The sequence below is a fragment of the Populus alba genome, chromosome 11 (genome assembly GCF_005239225.2).
Source record: "Populus alba chromosome 11, ASM523922v2, whole genome shotgun sequence".
Lineage (NCBI taxonomy): Eukaryota > Viridiplantae > Streptophyta > Magnoliopsida > Malpighiales > Salicaceae > Populus > Populus alba.
This window is the reverse complement of record NC_133294.1, coordinates 18,334,769-18,350,549: the sequence shown is the minus strand read 5'-3', so window position 1 is coordinate 18,350,549 and position 15,781 is coordinate 18,334,769. Positions and strand designations below refer to the sequence as shown.

Below are 15,781 nucleotides of genomic sequence, written 5' to 3'. Positions count from 1 at the left end.
ATTACACATTTGTTATGGGAAATTTGGTGAATTGGCTCCCTTACGAGGGACTCTTTTGTACATTTGGGGAAATGGGCCAGCCAGCGACCATGTGTGGTGGCCGTATGCTTCATGTTAAAGAACCCGTGCCGTGGCCGTATGGTTGGAAACTTTTTTTATAAAAATTTAAATATTTTAATTTTAAGTTATTTTAATATATTAATATTAAAAATAATAAAATTTTTTTTTAATATATTTCAAACAAAATATACTTTTAAAAATAATTATTATGACATGATATAAACTTAACCATCAAGTCAACAGACTAGAATACCTTTTATAATGGTTAATTTCCATACAAAGATTTTTGATATATTTTTTATTGTACTAATATATAATTTGATAATTAAATATAAAAATTATCAAATTGTAATATAATCCTCATTTGATATCGACGTGACCAATTGTCCCTTTAGGGGCATCGGTAGTTGCAGCGCAGTGAGGGGCAATGAAAGTGAAACAAGAAGCTTCGAATCCACCGAAAGGTTGTTTCCAAGAAAGTCCAGTCTGCTAAATATCAGAGATTTCGTGCCTATTTGCACACAAAAATTAATTGATTTTGTTTTTGTTCTTCTAGGGTAGAAGAAGAGAGGCTGAGTTTATTTTAATGATATATTATGATTATGAAATGTTACAAAATAACTTATAATATTTTTTTTTTATTAACATTAATATTCGGGTCAGTTTACATACATGTTGATTAATCTCATGAGTTTTAAAATTAACATGTAAGTTTATAATAATCTAAATGATTCAAATTAAAATATTATATATTATATTGTTAGTCTTGAATGAATAATTTATCATGTTTTGAAATAACAACATCCTTAAAATATCGCCTTTCATGATTAAGAAAGGCTGAGATTGTACTATTTTGTTATTTTTTTTAACTTTTAGTTTTTTGGCATGATTTTAATTTGCTCCGCTAATTTTGATTTTTAAAAAATCCAAATTATTTACTCTGTATTTTTGTGTTTTCTCTTACACTCAGTCAATTTGTGGTGTGGGTTTTTAAATTTAAAGATATGATAAAAACAATCAAATCGGGGATGGAGGAACATGCTGCCCATCTACTAATGAAAATTAACCATAATTTTAAATTATTTTAGCTACAAAACACACGTAAAGCTTCTCTAGAAGCAGGCCATGGATTCCTTGCCAGAATACCCACGTCGAAACCTTTTTTTTCTCAGGTTGTTTAGTCAAATTCAATAGACAAGGTCTCCATTTAAATTATGATTCTTTTATTCTCAACAAAATTAGTTTTTTTCCCCCTCCACTCGAAAAAATCAGATGATCTGGTCTCTTGCATCAAGCGCGTAATTCAGTATATATTGTAGCTTTAATGCCTTTCAAAATATCAAATTAATATTTTCTTAAAATATCCTTTTGAATGAATTTAATACAAGGATGTTGGAAAAACTGAAAATTATTTGCATAAACATTAAATTAATACTAAAAAAAAAAACTTATAGCAAATAAAACTTTTAACTAACTCACGAAGATCTATTTAGAAATGTGGTTGATATTACTTTTCAAAATATTTTTAGTGTCAAAATATATTAAACTAATTTTTTTTTAAAAAAATTATTTTTAAAATCAATAAATCAAAATAATTTAAAATATAAAAAAATTATTTTTTAACACAAAAAAATCATATGGATCTAGCTAGAAGTTTCTACTAATTAAGATTAAAATTATCTCAGGGTCAAGGTCAAATTCTTATGCAATAATTAATCATATGGATCTAGCTAGAAGTTTCTGCTAATTAAGATTAAAATTATCTTGAAAGAATTGCAACTTATAATCATCAAATAATTCACGTAGTTTTACAAATTCTGGAGTGGTCATAATATGATGATAATACACGCATCAAGCCTTTTTTATTTGGTAACTTTTGGTTGATTTTGTTGGAGAATGAGTAAAATAACAGGTGTAGAGAAGGAGTGCACTGGGTATTGTTTACTAGTATTTTTTACTTGAAAACATTTTAAAATAATTTATTTATTTATTTTTATATTAGAACATTAAAATTATTTAAATTTTTTTAAAAACATTAATTTAATATCTTTTAAAAAACATCTGAAAATAAAAATTACCATGCTTGAAATCCTAATGAAGCTATCTAAATTATAAACTAAATAAAACCCTATTTCTTTTAAGACTGCTTGATACAGCACCACAACAAGATTCTTAATTTTTCAATAAAATAATTTTTTAAAATTAAATGGGAGTCTTTTTTAAATCATCTTATACATCAACACACGCTAATTCTTCTTTTTAAATGATCTTAAATAAGCTTTCTCTGTGTCAATTCACTCGGTCTATGTTTATTTTTTGGAAAAATATTTTTTAATTTTTTTTTATTTGTTTGTTACTAGAAAAGTTGATCAATAAAAAAAATACTTTTCAATCAAAGAAAAATTTATTTTGGTTTCCAAGTAAGTGTTTTCCTGAAAAATTTAGATGAAAAACACTTTCTAAAGATTGTGAAAAATTTAGAAATATCATATTATTTACTGATTATATCAAATTTAATCCTCAAACTTTTAATTGCTATATTTATTTGAATATTTATTTTTCAATTTCATCTCTTAAAATTTAATTTTTATATTAACTTTGATCCTTATTTTTATAATTGTTATTTTTTTTTTATTATATTTTTATTGAAATTTTTTATCTATCAAATTTGATCTCAATTCTTTTAATTGTTACTTATTTTATTTGAAATAATTTTATGAAATGTGAATTATTATTATTATTTTAATTTTTATTTAATTTTTATTTTTTAAATTTGATCTATATTATTTTGATTATTATTTATTTTATTTGAGATAATTTATGAAATTATATATATTTTTTTAATTTTATTCTCATTGAACTTTTTAATTTGTAAGATTTATTTCTTATTATTTTAATAAATTTGAGAAAAATAAAACATTAATAAGTTATTTTTCAGCTTATTTTTTATGATATAATCAAATATTGAAAAATATTTTTCAATTTAATTTTTATTACATTACTAAATATCAGAAAATAATTTACTTTTCCAGAATTTATTTTATAAAAATTTATTTTTCTAAAAAAGTACTTTTTAATAAATAAACAGGACCTAAATTTATAAAATAATAAAATTTTTAGATAATATCTTTAATGGTTAAATTTATAGGGTTAAAGGAGGGAATGGAAAACATCGAGGCAGGATCGCATGTCAAAACTACCACCGAATAGTTGAAAAGAAAATAAATAAAAAAGATAAAAATAAATAAACTGAAGAATAAAAAAATATAAAAGTATAAAAATAAAATAAAAGGGACATAAGATTCCCAGCACTGTTATATAAACCCCACACCGGCAACAACGCTTAATCTGTCCCCTCAGTAGAAATCTCTCTGTTTCTCTGTTATCTGCAAAATCTCCATTAAAGCTTCCTCGAATCCTCTTATTTTAATCAAGCCAAACAACACCCTGTTATTTTGCCTTTAACTTTCTTTCAGGTAATCTTTGGTTAGTCAGCTTTCTAGGATTCATGAATTTTTTTTATTCTTTGTTTACTCTTAGTGCTTCATTTCTTTGTTTGTTTGGATTTTTCAGTTGTGTTTGTGTCCTGGATCTTGGATCTCATTAATTTAGCTGAGTTTTGTTATTTCTTCTTCTTTTTTTCCTTTTTGTCTTGTATCTTGTTTTTTGTTTGGTTTCTGGGAAAGGGAGGGGGAAAGGCAAGGTGAATGAGGGCAAATTTTAAGCTTAATTAGAAAAAAATAAGGGTGGCAAATTTTCTTCTTTTTTTCTGTGTAAAAGTAGTAAAATCTGCTTTAAATTTGAAGGTTTGAAGTGTGAACGTGAAGAATTAAACAATCTTGAGGTTCAATTCGACTACTTTTCTTAGCATCTTAAAAAAACCTTCAATTATATAGATTTTTTTTGTCATATTTTGTTGATTACACTAAATCTTGAAACATATATTGTTAATATTGTTAATTACATTGATGGTCATCCAACCATTGTTGTCTCCTGCCGTCTCTCTCTCTCTGCGATCTTACAAATGGGCGTTCCCCTTGTATACAATCATCTTTGTGTGTGTTACAGTTTTTTCGTTTCCCATTTTCTAAGCGCATAAAAAAAATTCATTGGTTGAGCTTAAAATGGGCCTGTGGTGACAGCTTTGATGATTGGTGGTTGATGAAAGATTTAATGGTGGAAAATTATGGCGGTTCGTAATGGACCCGGTACTGGTGGTCTGGTAATTAGGTATGCTGGATGGATGTTCAAGGATAATCATAATTTATTTAGTTCTAGAGATGCTATGTTGTTCTTAATTGAAGTGAAGATCGGTCCTAGAAAGGAACTTAATCTTATTCTTTTCAGTTTCTTTGATGATGCGAGCGATCACCTTGACATAAAAGCACTGATTGTCTTGTTCTTGTCATCTCTCTGAATTCTAGAGGTTGTCGAAAGCAAAATTGTTTTATTTTTTGTTTTTGGTTGTCTGTCATTGATTATATGATTCAACAAGAATCCAATGCTTGAATATCTGATTTATATGTTTCGACTTCTTAAATATATTTTATATTTGAGACGGTCTTTGCTGATTGTTCGCTCATTTGTAGTCATTTTCACTTGGCCTTATAAAAACAAAATTGTGTGTGCGAGCGCGAGGAATTGGGCTCTTCTTGAACTTATCCTTGTTCAAATTGTACTTCTTCATTCCTGGTTAGATTTTGTCTTCGAAATTTTTATCTTATTTTTTAATCTATCTGATTGTCCAACAAATATTTAGAAAGTGGTGCTTATCTAGAAGGATGGATTTTAACGTCTATCATTGAAGGTAGTGTTTGGGGCTGTGTTTGTAGCTGTGTTTTGTAAAATTTTGAATTATTTTTGTTAAAATTAAGTGCGTTTTGTATTTTTTAGATTGTTTTGATGTGCTGATGTCAAAAATAATTTTTAAAAAATAAAAAAAATATCATTAACATTATTTTAGCACGAAAAGCTATTTGAAAAATAACTACAATCACACTACCCAACACGCTCAAAAAGTTGCTAAGCTTCTTGCTAGAAGGTCAAAATATTCAAATTTGCTGGTGAAAGCCATGCTTACCCGTTGCTTGTTCAAGAGATATGAAATGGGAAATTTTTAAACGGATTTTTACCGAGAATAGAAGAACGAAATACAAGATGGGAACCAGGAATGCATATGTTTCACTCTCTACTTCTAATTATTGCTAGGGCAGAGTCCTTGTCTGATAAGAATCTAAAGTTGTGGGGTCCTTGAACCTGCGTTTTTAGGAGCTCTGTCCCTTGGTGTGAAAACTGAAAGATGGGGTGGGCCATGGGGACCTTGTGTTTGGTGCCTTTACTTATTCTAGTTCAGCCATCATAATTGCTTTGCTGTTGGCATATATCTTGAGCCTATCTAGATGTTTTTATATGCTTATACGCGCAAGTGGTATGTATCTTTACTGATTCTGTATTCTTTCTCTGTTCCCCTTCCCAACAGTGAGTTTCAGAGTTTGTATCACTGGAAGGTTATTAGTTAGTAGGTACTTGAACTTGGATAACGAGGGGAAATTTGTTACTGATATGTTTTGATTTCTCTCGCCTTTTGCAGAGTTAAAGAAGAACGTGAGAATCCATGGAATTTGAGAAATATTTTACCCAGGGATGGAAATCAGTGTCAAGTGCGGCAACTGACTCGGAAAATCCCAGTGGTTGTTTCGACTGTAATATCTGTTTTGACTTTGCACATGAGCCAGTAGTCACTCTCTGTGGCCACCTCTACTGCTGGCCCTGCATCTACAAGTGGCTCCACGTCCAGAGCGCCTCGCTGGCCTCCGATGAGCACCCGCAATGCCCAGTTTGCAAGGCTGATATATCTCACACCACCATGGTTCCCCTGTATGGCCGTGGCCAAGGCTCAACCGAAGCAGAAGGCAAGACACCATACATGGGCATGATCATTCCTCCCAGACCATCAGCTTGTGGTGCTCAAGGTGTGGTGTCAAACACATCTAATACCGGCCAGCGGCTTCCATATCGTAATCCTTACCGGAACCATAACTATAATGCTAATCCATACGGCAGTTTCGAAGAGGCTTCCCCATCACCCTTGCTTAATCTTGGAGACCCTGCAATGACCGGTTTGCAGCAACCAGTTGTTGGGATGTTCAGAGAGATGGTGTATGCGAGGGTTTTCGGCCCCTTTCCAAACTCGTATCACTTAATGGGTACTGGTAGCCCTAGGCTGAGAAGGCATGAGCTGATGGCAGACAAGTCATTGAATAGAATCTCCATTTTTCTCTTTTGTTGCTTTCTTTTATGCCTCATTGTATTTTGAAATATAGAACTAGGCTATTCTCCATTGTTCACCTCGATAGTTAGTTTGTAAAGGGCAATGGATCCGAGTTTATGAAATATCCATGGATCACTTATATTTATATATATATGATTCGATCTTCATATTTTGCTGGAAATTCATGCCTTTTAATCAATTATATCCATGGTAAGAACCTGAACAGTGTTTCATGGGAACTAATGCTGAATATGCAGATTGTAAATCTGAATCTTATTGTTCCATCATAAGTTGTAATGCTATGGATGTCACTACTAGACCTGATGGCTGCTTTCTTGCCGTTTCGGGGGAATGGAGTGTTTGGTTTTTTTTTTTTTTAATTTTTAAATTAATATATTTTGATATATTGATATTAAAAATAATTTTAAAAAAATAAAAAAAATATTATTTTAATATATTTTAAAATAAAAAACAACTAATATCACTCTTAAAAAATATATATATATTTTTTAATTTTCTTACTCCCAATCATTACATGATTTTATAACAGTGATTTCTTTTTAGTATTTTTTTAAAATATATTAAAATAATATATATTTTTTTTTTTTTAATATTAAAACATCAAATTAAATTTAAAATATAAAAAATATATTTTTTTATATTACGAGTTTGGAAATTGTAGCCTTAGGGAGCCAACTGAGTGAGGAAGCATCCCAGCCATTACTGACGTCGCCGAAAGACACCTGCAAAGCCAAAAAACGCCACCAGCTTGGAGGCCATACACGAAATAGGACGCCAGAACCACAGACAGAAGCCTGCCAGATACCGGTAGAAAAATATCATGTACGTACCGGCAAGCTGTGTCCGGTGAGTTACGGCCCTCCGTTACCGTTCGCTAACTCGGATAGGTTGGCCGTCCAGCTGCCTGGATCAACCGGTGCTAGCTAGACGGTTTTGACCATCCTCAATGACGTCCCCTACCGAGGGACTAAACATATACCTCATAAATGCTCCCTGAGTCACTGATGTGACCTGGCCGGCAGCTTTAGGCAGGCCTGTTACGCTCTCTATTGGCTACCCTATTTAATAATAAATGAAATAACAGAAAACAAAAAATATAGTCAACAAAGTAAACGTTTTATATCCGCTTTATGTGCAAGTAATTTTTTTTAATTATAGATAGTATTATAAAAAATAAATTAGAAAATATTTTTTAATATTTAATTATATAAAAAATAATTTTTTAATATTTTTTTATATTTATTAAAATAAGGAGGAACAAATTTTATACATTTAAAAGTTGAATAAAAAAAAAATTGAAAAAAAATTTAAATTAATTTAATAAGTTATCTCAAATAAAATAAATAATAATTAAAATAATAAAAATCAAATTTAATAGATAAAAAATTTGAAAGATGAAGAAATTAAAAAAATAATTATAATTTTATAAATTATTTTAAAAAAATAAATAACAATTAAAATAATAAGAACTAAATCTAATAGATAAAAAATTTTATTTAAAAAAATAATAAGAGAAAAATAAATAATAATTATCAAAATTGATATAGAAATTAAATTTTGAGGAATAAAATTAAAAAAAATCAAAATAAAATATATAACAATAAAAATTTAAAGACCAAATTTTATATTATCAATAAATAACCAGATATTTTAAAAAATTAGAAACCAAACTAATTTCTTTTAATTAAAAATTATTTTTTATTAATTTTTCTAATCATAAACAAATATGAGTTTTTTAAATAATGTATCATTTTTATTTATTATTTATTGTACACCAACTAATCACCACTGTTAATAAAGGTGATGATTTTTGATAAGTAAGCACTATAACGTAGTCCCTATTATTTAATTAACTAGATTGGTGGTCAAAGTTATCACGACAGCCTCATGAAACTTTTTTTAATATTAAAAAATATATTTAAAGGATTCTAGCATTTTAAAAAAATTTAAAGAAATTTAAGATTCTCTGTCAACCCACTCCTCCAGAAAAGTATTGAACCTGATGAAGGTTTGTGATTTTTTTATTCGGTTTAGTTTTTATTAAAAAAATAATTAAATTAATTTTTTTTTAAATCAAAATTGGTTTAAACCGATAAATTTTAGTTTGGTTTAGATTTTAGAATAAAAAATAATTCAAACCAATTTGACTCGATTTTTTTAATTAGGCTCGGTTTTGGCTAGGATTTTTCCTGTTTCTCTTAGTTTTTTCAGTTTGATTTAGTTTTTTTAGTTTGGCTCGGTTTTGACTTATTTTTTCCGGTTTAGATTATGTTCAGTTCGGTTTTTTAAATTTCAAGCTGAAAAAATCAAAATTAAACTGATTTTTTTTAAAATATTTTTAATTGATTTATTTTTATGATTTAATTTTTTTATTATATTTTTTAATTTTATTGATTTAATAATTTTTTAGGTTTTTCACTCATTTTTATTGGAGTTTAATGAGCATAGAACTTGCGTTATGAAGCTTTTCTGTCTCTGTCAACCCACTGCCATAGCCTAAAATGGTTAAACAAATCATCATCACCCCATTACCTTCCTCTAAGGGTGGCAGATGGAAGAGTAATTAAAGATACTAAGCATTCAAATTAATGAAGCGTTGAATTAGGAACAATTGATTATCAAATTGAACGATGACGATGACGATGACGATAGATCACAGGAAATTAACAATTAAAATAATAAGAATAAAATTTGATAGATAAAAAATTTTTTTTTAAAAAAATAATAAGAGAAAAATAAATAATAATTATCAAAATTGATATAAAAATTAAATTTCAAGAGATAAAATTAAAAATAAAATTTATAGCAATAAAAATTTAAAGATCAAATTTTATATTATCAACAAATAACATGATATTTTAAAAATTTTTATAATTTATAAAAAATATTTTCCATCCAAAATAAAAGAAAAATATTTTTTTAGAAATAAAGTAAATTTTTTTTTTAATTAAAAAATATTTTTTATTAATCAATTTTTCTAATCATAAATAAATATAAGTTTTTAAAATAATATATCATTTTTATTTATTATTTATTGTACACCAACTAATCACCACTGTTAATAAAGGTAATGACTTTTGATAAATAAGCACTATAACGTAGTCTCTATTATTTAATTAACTAGATTGGGGGTCCAAGTTATCACGACAGCCTGATGAAACTTTTTTTAATATTAAAAAAGTCTACACTTAGAGGAGTCTAGCATTTTTTTTTTAAATTAAAGAAATTTGAGATTCTCTGTCAACCCACTGCCTCCAGAAAAGTATAGAAATTGATGAAGGGTTGGATGATAATTTTTTATTCGATTTAGTTTTTATTAGAAGAAGTAATTAAATTAATTGTTTTTTAAAAAATTAAAACTGGTTTAAATCGACAAGTTTTGATTCAGTTTGGTTTTTAAATAAAAATTGGTTCAAACTAATTTGGCTTGATTTTCTTAGTTAGGCTCGGTTTTGGCTCGGGTTTTTCCTGTTTCTCTTGGTTTTTTCAGTTCGACATGGTTTTTTTGGTTTGGTTCGGTTTTAGCTTGTTTTTTCCGGTTTGGGTTATGTTTGGTTCGGTTTTTTCAATTTTAAGCTGAAAAAACCGAAACTAAACCAATCTATTTTTTTAAAATTTTAATTGATTTAATCGATTTTTTTTTACAGTTTGATTTTTTTTATTATATTTTTTAATTTTTTTGGTTTAATCAAATTTTTAAGTTTTTAGCTTATTTTTATTGGAGGTTAATGAGCATAGAACTTGCGTTATGATTTAAGCTTTTCTGTCTCTGTCAACCCACTGCCATAGCCTAAAATGGTTAACAAATCATCATCACCCCATTACCTTCCTCTAAGGGTGGCAGATGGAAGACTAATTAAAGATCCTAAGCATTCAAATTAATTTAAGCGTTGAATTAGGAACAATTGATTATCAAATTGGACGATGATGATGATGATAGATCACAGGAAATTAGCCATAGCCACAACTGACCCCACTGCCTCCAGTATGGTGGCGGCCACCATGATGATCACTCATTTGTGCCGATGATGCAGAAAAGACACGACACCTGCTTCATTTTACATCTCTTTTTCAGTGGATGTGGTGTCTCTATTACCTTGTCAGGTCTCCCTCTTCCTTTTTCTCCATGCCAAGCTAAAAACGAAGCTTCATATAGTTGCTTTTTGACTTGGAATCCCTCCATGGTCACTTGGCTGCAACTCGTCTTCTTCGTATACGTGTGCATGCTCCCAAAAACACTTTCGAGCAATTTGACTTGCAAGTCTACGCGTTGCCCCTCTGTATGGGTTGTCTAGCTTGCTTGATTGATGCCTGCAAATAATTGAAGTTCATAATTGTAGCCCTGTAGAGTCGTGATCTTAACTCGTAGCCAAGCACGCAAAAAAACAAAAGAAGAAGAAAGAAAAGTAATTTACATGTATTCTTCTAACCCCAAATAATTGCAGTGGTGCTGTGACGATGATTTGTGTGGTTATGGTTTTTATCTTATTTTTGTATTTTAAAAGTTTTTTTTAAAATATTTTTTAATGTTTTTAAATTATTTTAATGTGTTAATGTTAAAAATAAAAAAAATATTATTTTGATATATTTTTCGAATGAAAAATACTTTACAAAATAACTATAACTCTATTTCGAAATATGTTTTTTTTTTATCATAATTAATTTAAATGTAATTGATAATGTATTTCCAACATATAGCTTTAATCTTTTTTTTTTTAATTACATGAATTGTTTCTGAACGTTGAATTTAATAAGAAATAAATGAGTAATTTATTTAGTTTTTAATTTTCCCTTTTCGCAACAAAAAAAGAGAAAGAAAAAGGAAAATAGTGATCCATAGTTAATTTCCACCAAAATACGGAGTACGAAAAGTAAGCAAGCAAATCTATTCCCTTTTGTGGGTTACAGACTTTTGGACTTGAAAAAACACGTTGATGCAGTACGTACGCTTGAACTAGTCAATACTATTTATTTTTATGTTTTAAAATTATTTTTAAAAAAATTAAAAATTTTTAATTTTTTTAATTTTAAATTAATATATTTTAATATTTTTAAATTATTTTAACATGCTAATATTAAAAATAATTTTTTAAAAATAAAAAAAATTAAAAATTTTAATTTAAAAAATACTTTAAAAAACAACCATAAAACACTCTTAAATTTAGTGTTTTTCATTAACTTAGTTTCTATTCTGTTTTTCATACTTTTTACTTGAAAAAAAAATAATGTTCTGCAGTCTTTTAATATTTTTTTTTGATAATTTTAATATTCTATGTAGAAAACATAATATATATATATATATATATATATATTTAAATTAAAAATATTTTTAAAAATCACAAATCATAAAAATACAGACACACAATTAATCTCGTCTAACAACGTGGTACATTATCTCAAGAAAAACACGAAGGCAGTAATCAGATTCAAGTAATCAAATTCTTCTGCAACCAACACAAAGCTGATATTTGTGTTTCGTTTTTAAAATCAACAAAGTTGAGATAACAAGAATTCTCATCGAGATGGGCATATTTCACTGGACAAAATCACTTCATAAAATTATTAGAACTTTGATAATAATTATTTTTTAAAATAATTTTTATTTAAAAATAATATATTTTTATTTTTAAAATTTTATTTTATTTTTTCAAAATGATTTTTACTTCTTTATGTGTTAGATTAGAATATTATGATTATTAATATAATAATTATTAAAATTTTATAATTAATAAAATTAATAAAATGTACGGTTTAAACACCTCCATTAATAATAAAAAATAAAAAGTGATGATTGTTTAGGCCTCCAAATACCTTTAGTGCAAGGCCACTTCCACTTCCTAGCAGGCGCCTGTCTGCCACTCTGCCTGGAATGCTTGTTTCAGACGTGTTCAGTGTCAGCCATGATGTCTTTTTTTAACAATATCTACAAAAGTCATAGCAGTCTGTGGATTAGTGAGAGCCCATCTTGGGTTTTTTTTTTTTTTTTTTTAAGAAAAATGCTCCATACAATCATAGATATAGTTCATGAGAATTATTCACACATGTTTCTCAATAAAAATGAGACGTGAACTCAAAATCTCTCTCCATAGTTCATCACGCAACCTCACCAAGCTTGTACCAAGTCATGAAATGGGATAAATAATTAATTTATGTTTTTAATAGGAGTTTACTTTTCACAGGATACTGGGACTTTATTTCATGATCGAACGAATTTTTCTTTTTCTTTTTTTCCTTCCTTTTCCTTTTTATTTTTTTTTTTTTTTAATGTTGGTCATATCTGTATCTAAAATCATGGTCACTATGAGTGATTAATAAAATTAAAAAACAAATTTAACTGAAAAAATAAAAGAAATTAATCAAAAACACCAAACTATAAAAAAAAACCGATTAGAATATTTTAAAAAAATTCTGGTTTGGTTTGGTTTTGTAATGTTTAAACCAAGCAACCCGAACTGGTTCAAATTAAAAAAAAGTTCTATAAATACCCCTCACACATACACCACACAACTCACATAACACCTCCTTAATCCTAACAGCCACCCACAACACTCACAACTAATAAGCACGCACCCAATTAATTCTTTGTTCTTCAATCTTCATTAATTTCATTCCATAATATTTATCAGTAATCATCGTATTTTGCAAACCAACCACCCTCACCCAAGCTCCCACACACCACACCTAACCTTTCAATTTTCATTCTTTAATTTGCATCTCCAAATCTATCATCCCAACAACACCCCTAAGCCTTAACAGAAGTAAGATTTCTCTCTATTTTTTTTTTTTTAATAGTTTTTGTTTCTACTTTTGGCACCATTCTAGCCATACCACAAAAATAGAAATCCAACATAATTTATTGATAGAAAGAAAAAATTAATTTGACATTGATGATTACTTATAAGGAACGAAAAGAGTTGATGAATATATTTAATTGGCCAGTAGAGAGAAGAGAGAGAGGTGGAGCTTTTGAGGATAAGGGTGGCTAGCGGAGGTAATAAAAGTGGGGGCTGAGCTTAATTATGTGGTTTTGGTTGTTGGCAGTTGCTGATTTTTTTTTTTTTTTATGAAAAGAAAATGGGCAAAGAAAGTGGCAATGGGCATTGAGCAATGTTTATTGTGTGATGAGGGTTTGTGTTTGAGAGTATGAGGGTTTTTGGTGATGTAGGTTTTTGGGTTTGTGATAATAAGAAGTGATTGATTATTGTGAGAGAGCGCAATGTATTTTTTGTGGTTATGTGGAAGGTCATTTAATTGAGAAAAGATTGGTATGGATTCAACACTACTATGGGGTCTGCTGGTGATGAAGATGAATTTGATTTTATGGTTTTTTTATGTTAAAAAATAATACAGGTTTTTTCGGTTTTTAACATAGAAAATTAAACCAAACCTGAAATTGATTGGTTAGAATCGGGAATTCAGTTTGGTTTTTTTTTTTTTTTTTTTTTTAAATTTTAGTTTGATTGTTTTTAGAGACAACAGCAAACTGAACTAACTGAAAATGATTTCCCCAAATTTTCACTCATCTTCATCTCTAATTCTGCATTAAAAGAACATAACGGGCGAAAGGAAATGCAGAGAGAGGCCAATGGCGGGCCTTTGGCCCATGTAGATCCAGAGAAAATACATATTCAAACTCCAGCATTGCAAAATAAGCCGACCCCTTACCCCAGTCCTCCCATGCACCGTCCACATCACGGCAGAACTCCAGAAGCAACCTCATCGGCCATCGGACTGTCCCCGTTAACACGGTTCCTCCACCACTCAACAGAATCATACCTGCATAGCCTAAGTTGTGATAAATTGGTTATCTTCCGTACCTGCATTAGCATCCATCGATCCTTCGTATACCAGAGGATGATTGCATGGTGTCAACTTCGAAGCTACCAAATTTATCACCTAAGCTTCCTTTTTTTTGTTAAGTTGGAAGCGCAGATCACATAAACTAGAAGCCCTATTTTTACCAAGATTGTATCCAATCAATGGCCCTAAAGAATCACATAATCAAATGAAATATAAATTATGAGTTTGAGTGAGTTATCTTGCATCATTTGTTCCTTTCCCCTCAAACAATGTCGCATTTTTCAACCTATCAGATTACAGAAGCCCATCAGATTGTGATTTGAGACCCTTAATATACGTCAGCAATCTGCTGTGAGCAACTGGAGAGAAAATATTCTCAGATCTCAGTAATTCTATGAACTCTTCAGCTTTGTTCTGATCTCCCTTCCCTTCCAAATGATCCAAACAGGAAGCCAAAGTTTCCTTGATGGGTTTCCATAGCCATGGGGATTTGATTAACCTCGAGATACTCACTTGCCAGAGAATACCATGCATCAGCTGAAGGTTCACTCCCTTTCATCATCGCTTGATCTATAAGGGATTCAGCCTTCTCTAAAAGATTATTCCTGCAATATGCATTAATCAATATGTTAAGAACTCGGAAATAAAAGGATAATTCCCACTCCTTAAACATCATCTCGGCTGCTTCAATATCATCCAACATCAAAAGCGAGCTTACCTTTATTGTAGATTTTATCCCTTTTCTCGTCAGGTTTCCAGATACGATACAACTCATCTTTATTTCCTTTTCTGGCATACGACTTCAGGAGAGTATCAAATGCAACACTCTTTGTTTTTTCCTCAAGTTTCTTCAGCATTGTCATCGCCATTTCCATTATCCCAGCTTTCAAGCACCCATCTGCTGCAACGCAATAAGCATTCCAATCTGGAAACACCTCCCCATTTGACTCCATTTTCTCCAGGATCTTATCCATTCCCTCATTGTCAGAGTCAGCTGCAAATGCAGAAAGTATATTGGTCACATGGAATGCCCTCTGATTCCATTTTGGACATCAAGGCATCTAGTTTCTCATTATTACCTGTCTGGAAGTAAAGATGCATCAATATATTGAAAACTAGAGGGGACCTCATAACCCCAGTGTTCGTCAGCTTCTTAAAAGTTGCCTCTGCCTTCTCCACATCTTTTTCACGTGCATAGCAGTTGAGAAGAGCTGTGTAAACCATAAAACCCTTTTAACTTCTGTGGATCGATGGCGTTAGCATGTTTCTCTGCTAGCTATATCATTGCATGAAAGAGGAAAATACATCCTGTTGCTCATCCGGTGAGATATCCAGCAAGAACAAAGAAATTAAAATTAAATCAAAATAAAGAGGATGAGGAAACAAGCAGGACTTAGAAACATATCCACTACGCAAATAAGGTATAAGGTTCTGCAAATCACTGTATCAGGAGGAGGCCACCTGCATTTTCAAATTCCCCGTCAATTTTGCAGCTGTCTCCGAGCAAAAAGATCAATTTTTTATAATGTCAAGAGTTCCACGAAATGCCAACAGCCTCGTTGGCAGAAGATAACCAATCCAAATCGACCATAAACAATCACAAGCACAGAATACCTTACAAGTATACAT

At 29.6% G+C, this 15,781-nt stretch overlaps 2 protein-coding genes across 5 annotated transcripts; one reads left to right on the top strand and one right to left on the bottom strand.

Annotated features, from left to right (window-relative positions):
* Window positions 1-3,376: 3,376 nt before the first annotated feature.
* LOC118031334 (E3 ubiquitin-protein ligase RMA1H1) lies at window positions 3,377-6,512 on the top strand. 3 transcript variants are annotated; one of them, XM_073412742.1, is made up of 3 exons: window positions 3,424-3,536; window positions 4,203-4,290; window positions 5,651-6,512. In XM_073412742.1, the coding sequence occupies exon 3, from the start codon at window positions 5,675-5,677 to the stop codon at window positions 6,374-6,376; it is 702 nt and encodes a 233-aa protein (XP_073268843.1). In that variant the 5' UTR covers window positions 3,424-3,536; window positions 4,203-4,290; window positions 5,651-5,674; the 3' UTR covers window positions 6,377-6,512. The 3 variants fall into 3 exon arrangements, with proteins under 3 accessions (XP_034891598.1, XP_073268843.1, XP_034891600.1); XM_035035707.2 differs by lacking the exon at window positions 4,203-4,290 and having other exon boundaries at window positions 3,377-3,536; XM_035035709.2 differs by lacking the exons at window positions 3,424-3,536; window positions 4,203-4,290 and adding an exon at window positions 5,066-5,488.
* A 7,270-nt stretch (window positions 6,513-13,782) lies between these two features.
* Window positions 13,783-15,781, bottom strand: LOC118031479 (pentatricopeptide repeat-containing protein At2g20710, mitochondrial). Of its 2 annotated transcripts, XM_073412533.1 has the most exons (3): window positions 15,232-15,781; window positions 14,871-15,146; window positions 13,783-14,757 (listed from the first exon to the last, which is right to left on the bottom strand). In XM_073412533.1, the coding sequence occupies exons 1-3, from the start codon at window positions 15,374-15,376 to the stop codon at window positions 14,744-14,746; spliced, it is 435 nt and encodes a 144-aa protein (XP_073268634.1). In that variant the 5' UTR covers window positions 15,377-15,781; the 3' UTR covers window positions 13,783-14,743. The 2 variants fall into 2 exon arrangements, with proteins under 2 accessions (XP_073268634.1, XP_073268633.1); XM_073412532.1 differs by having other exon boundaries at window positions 13,783-15,146.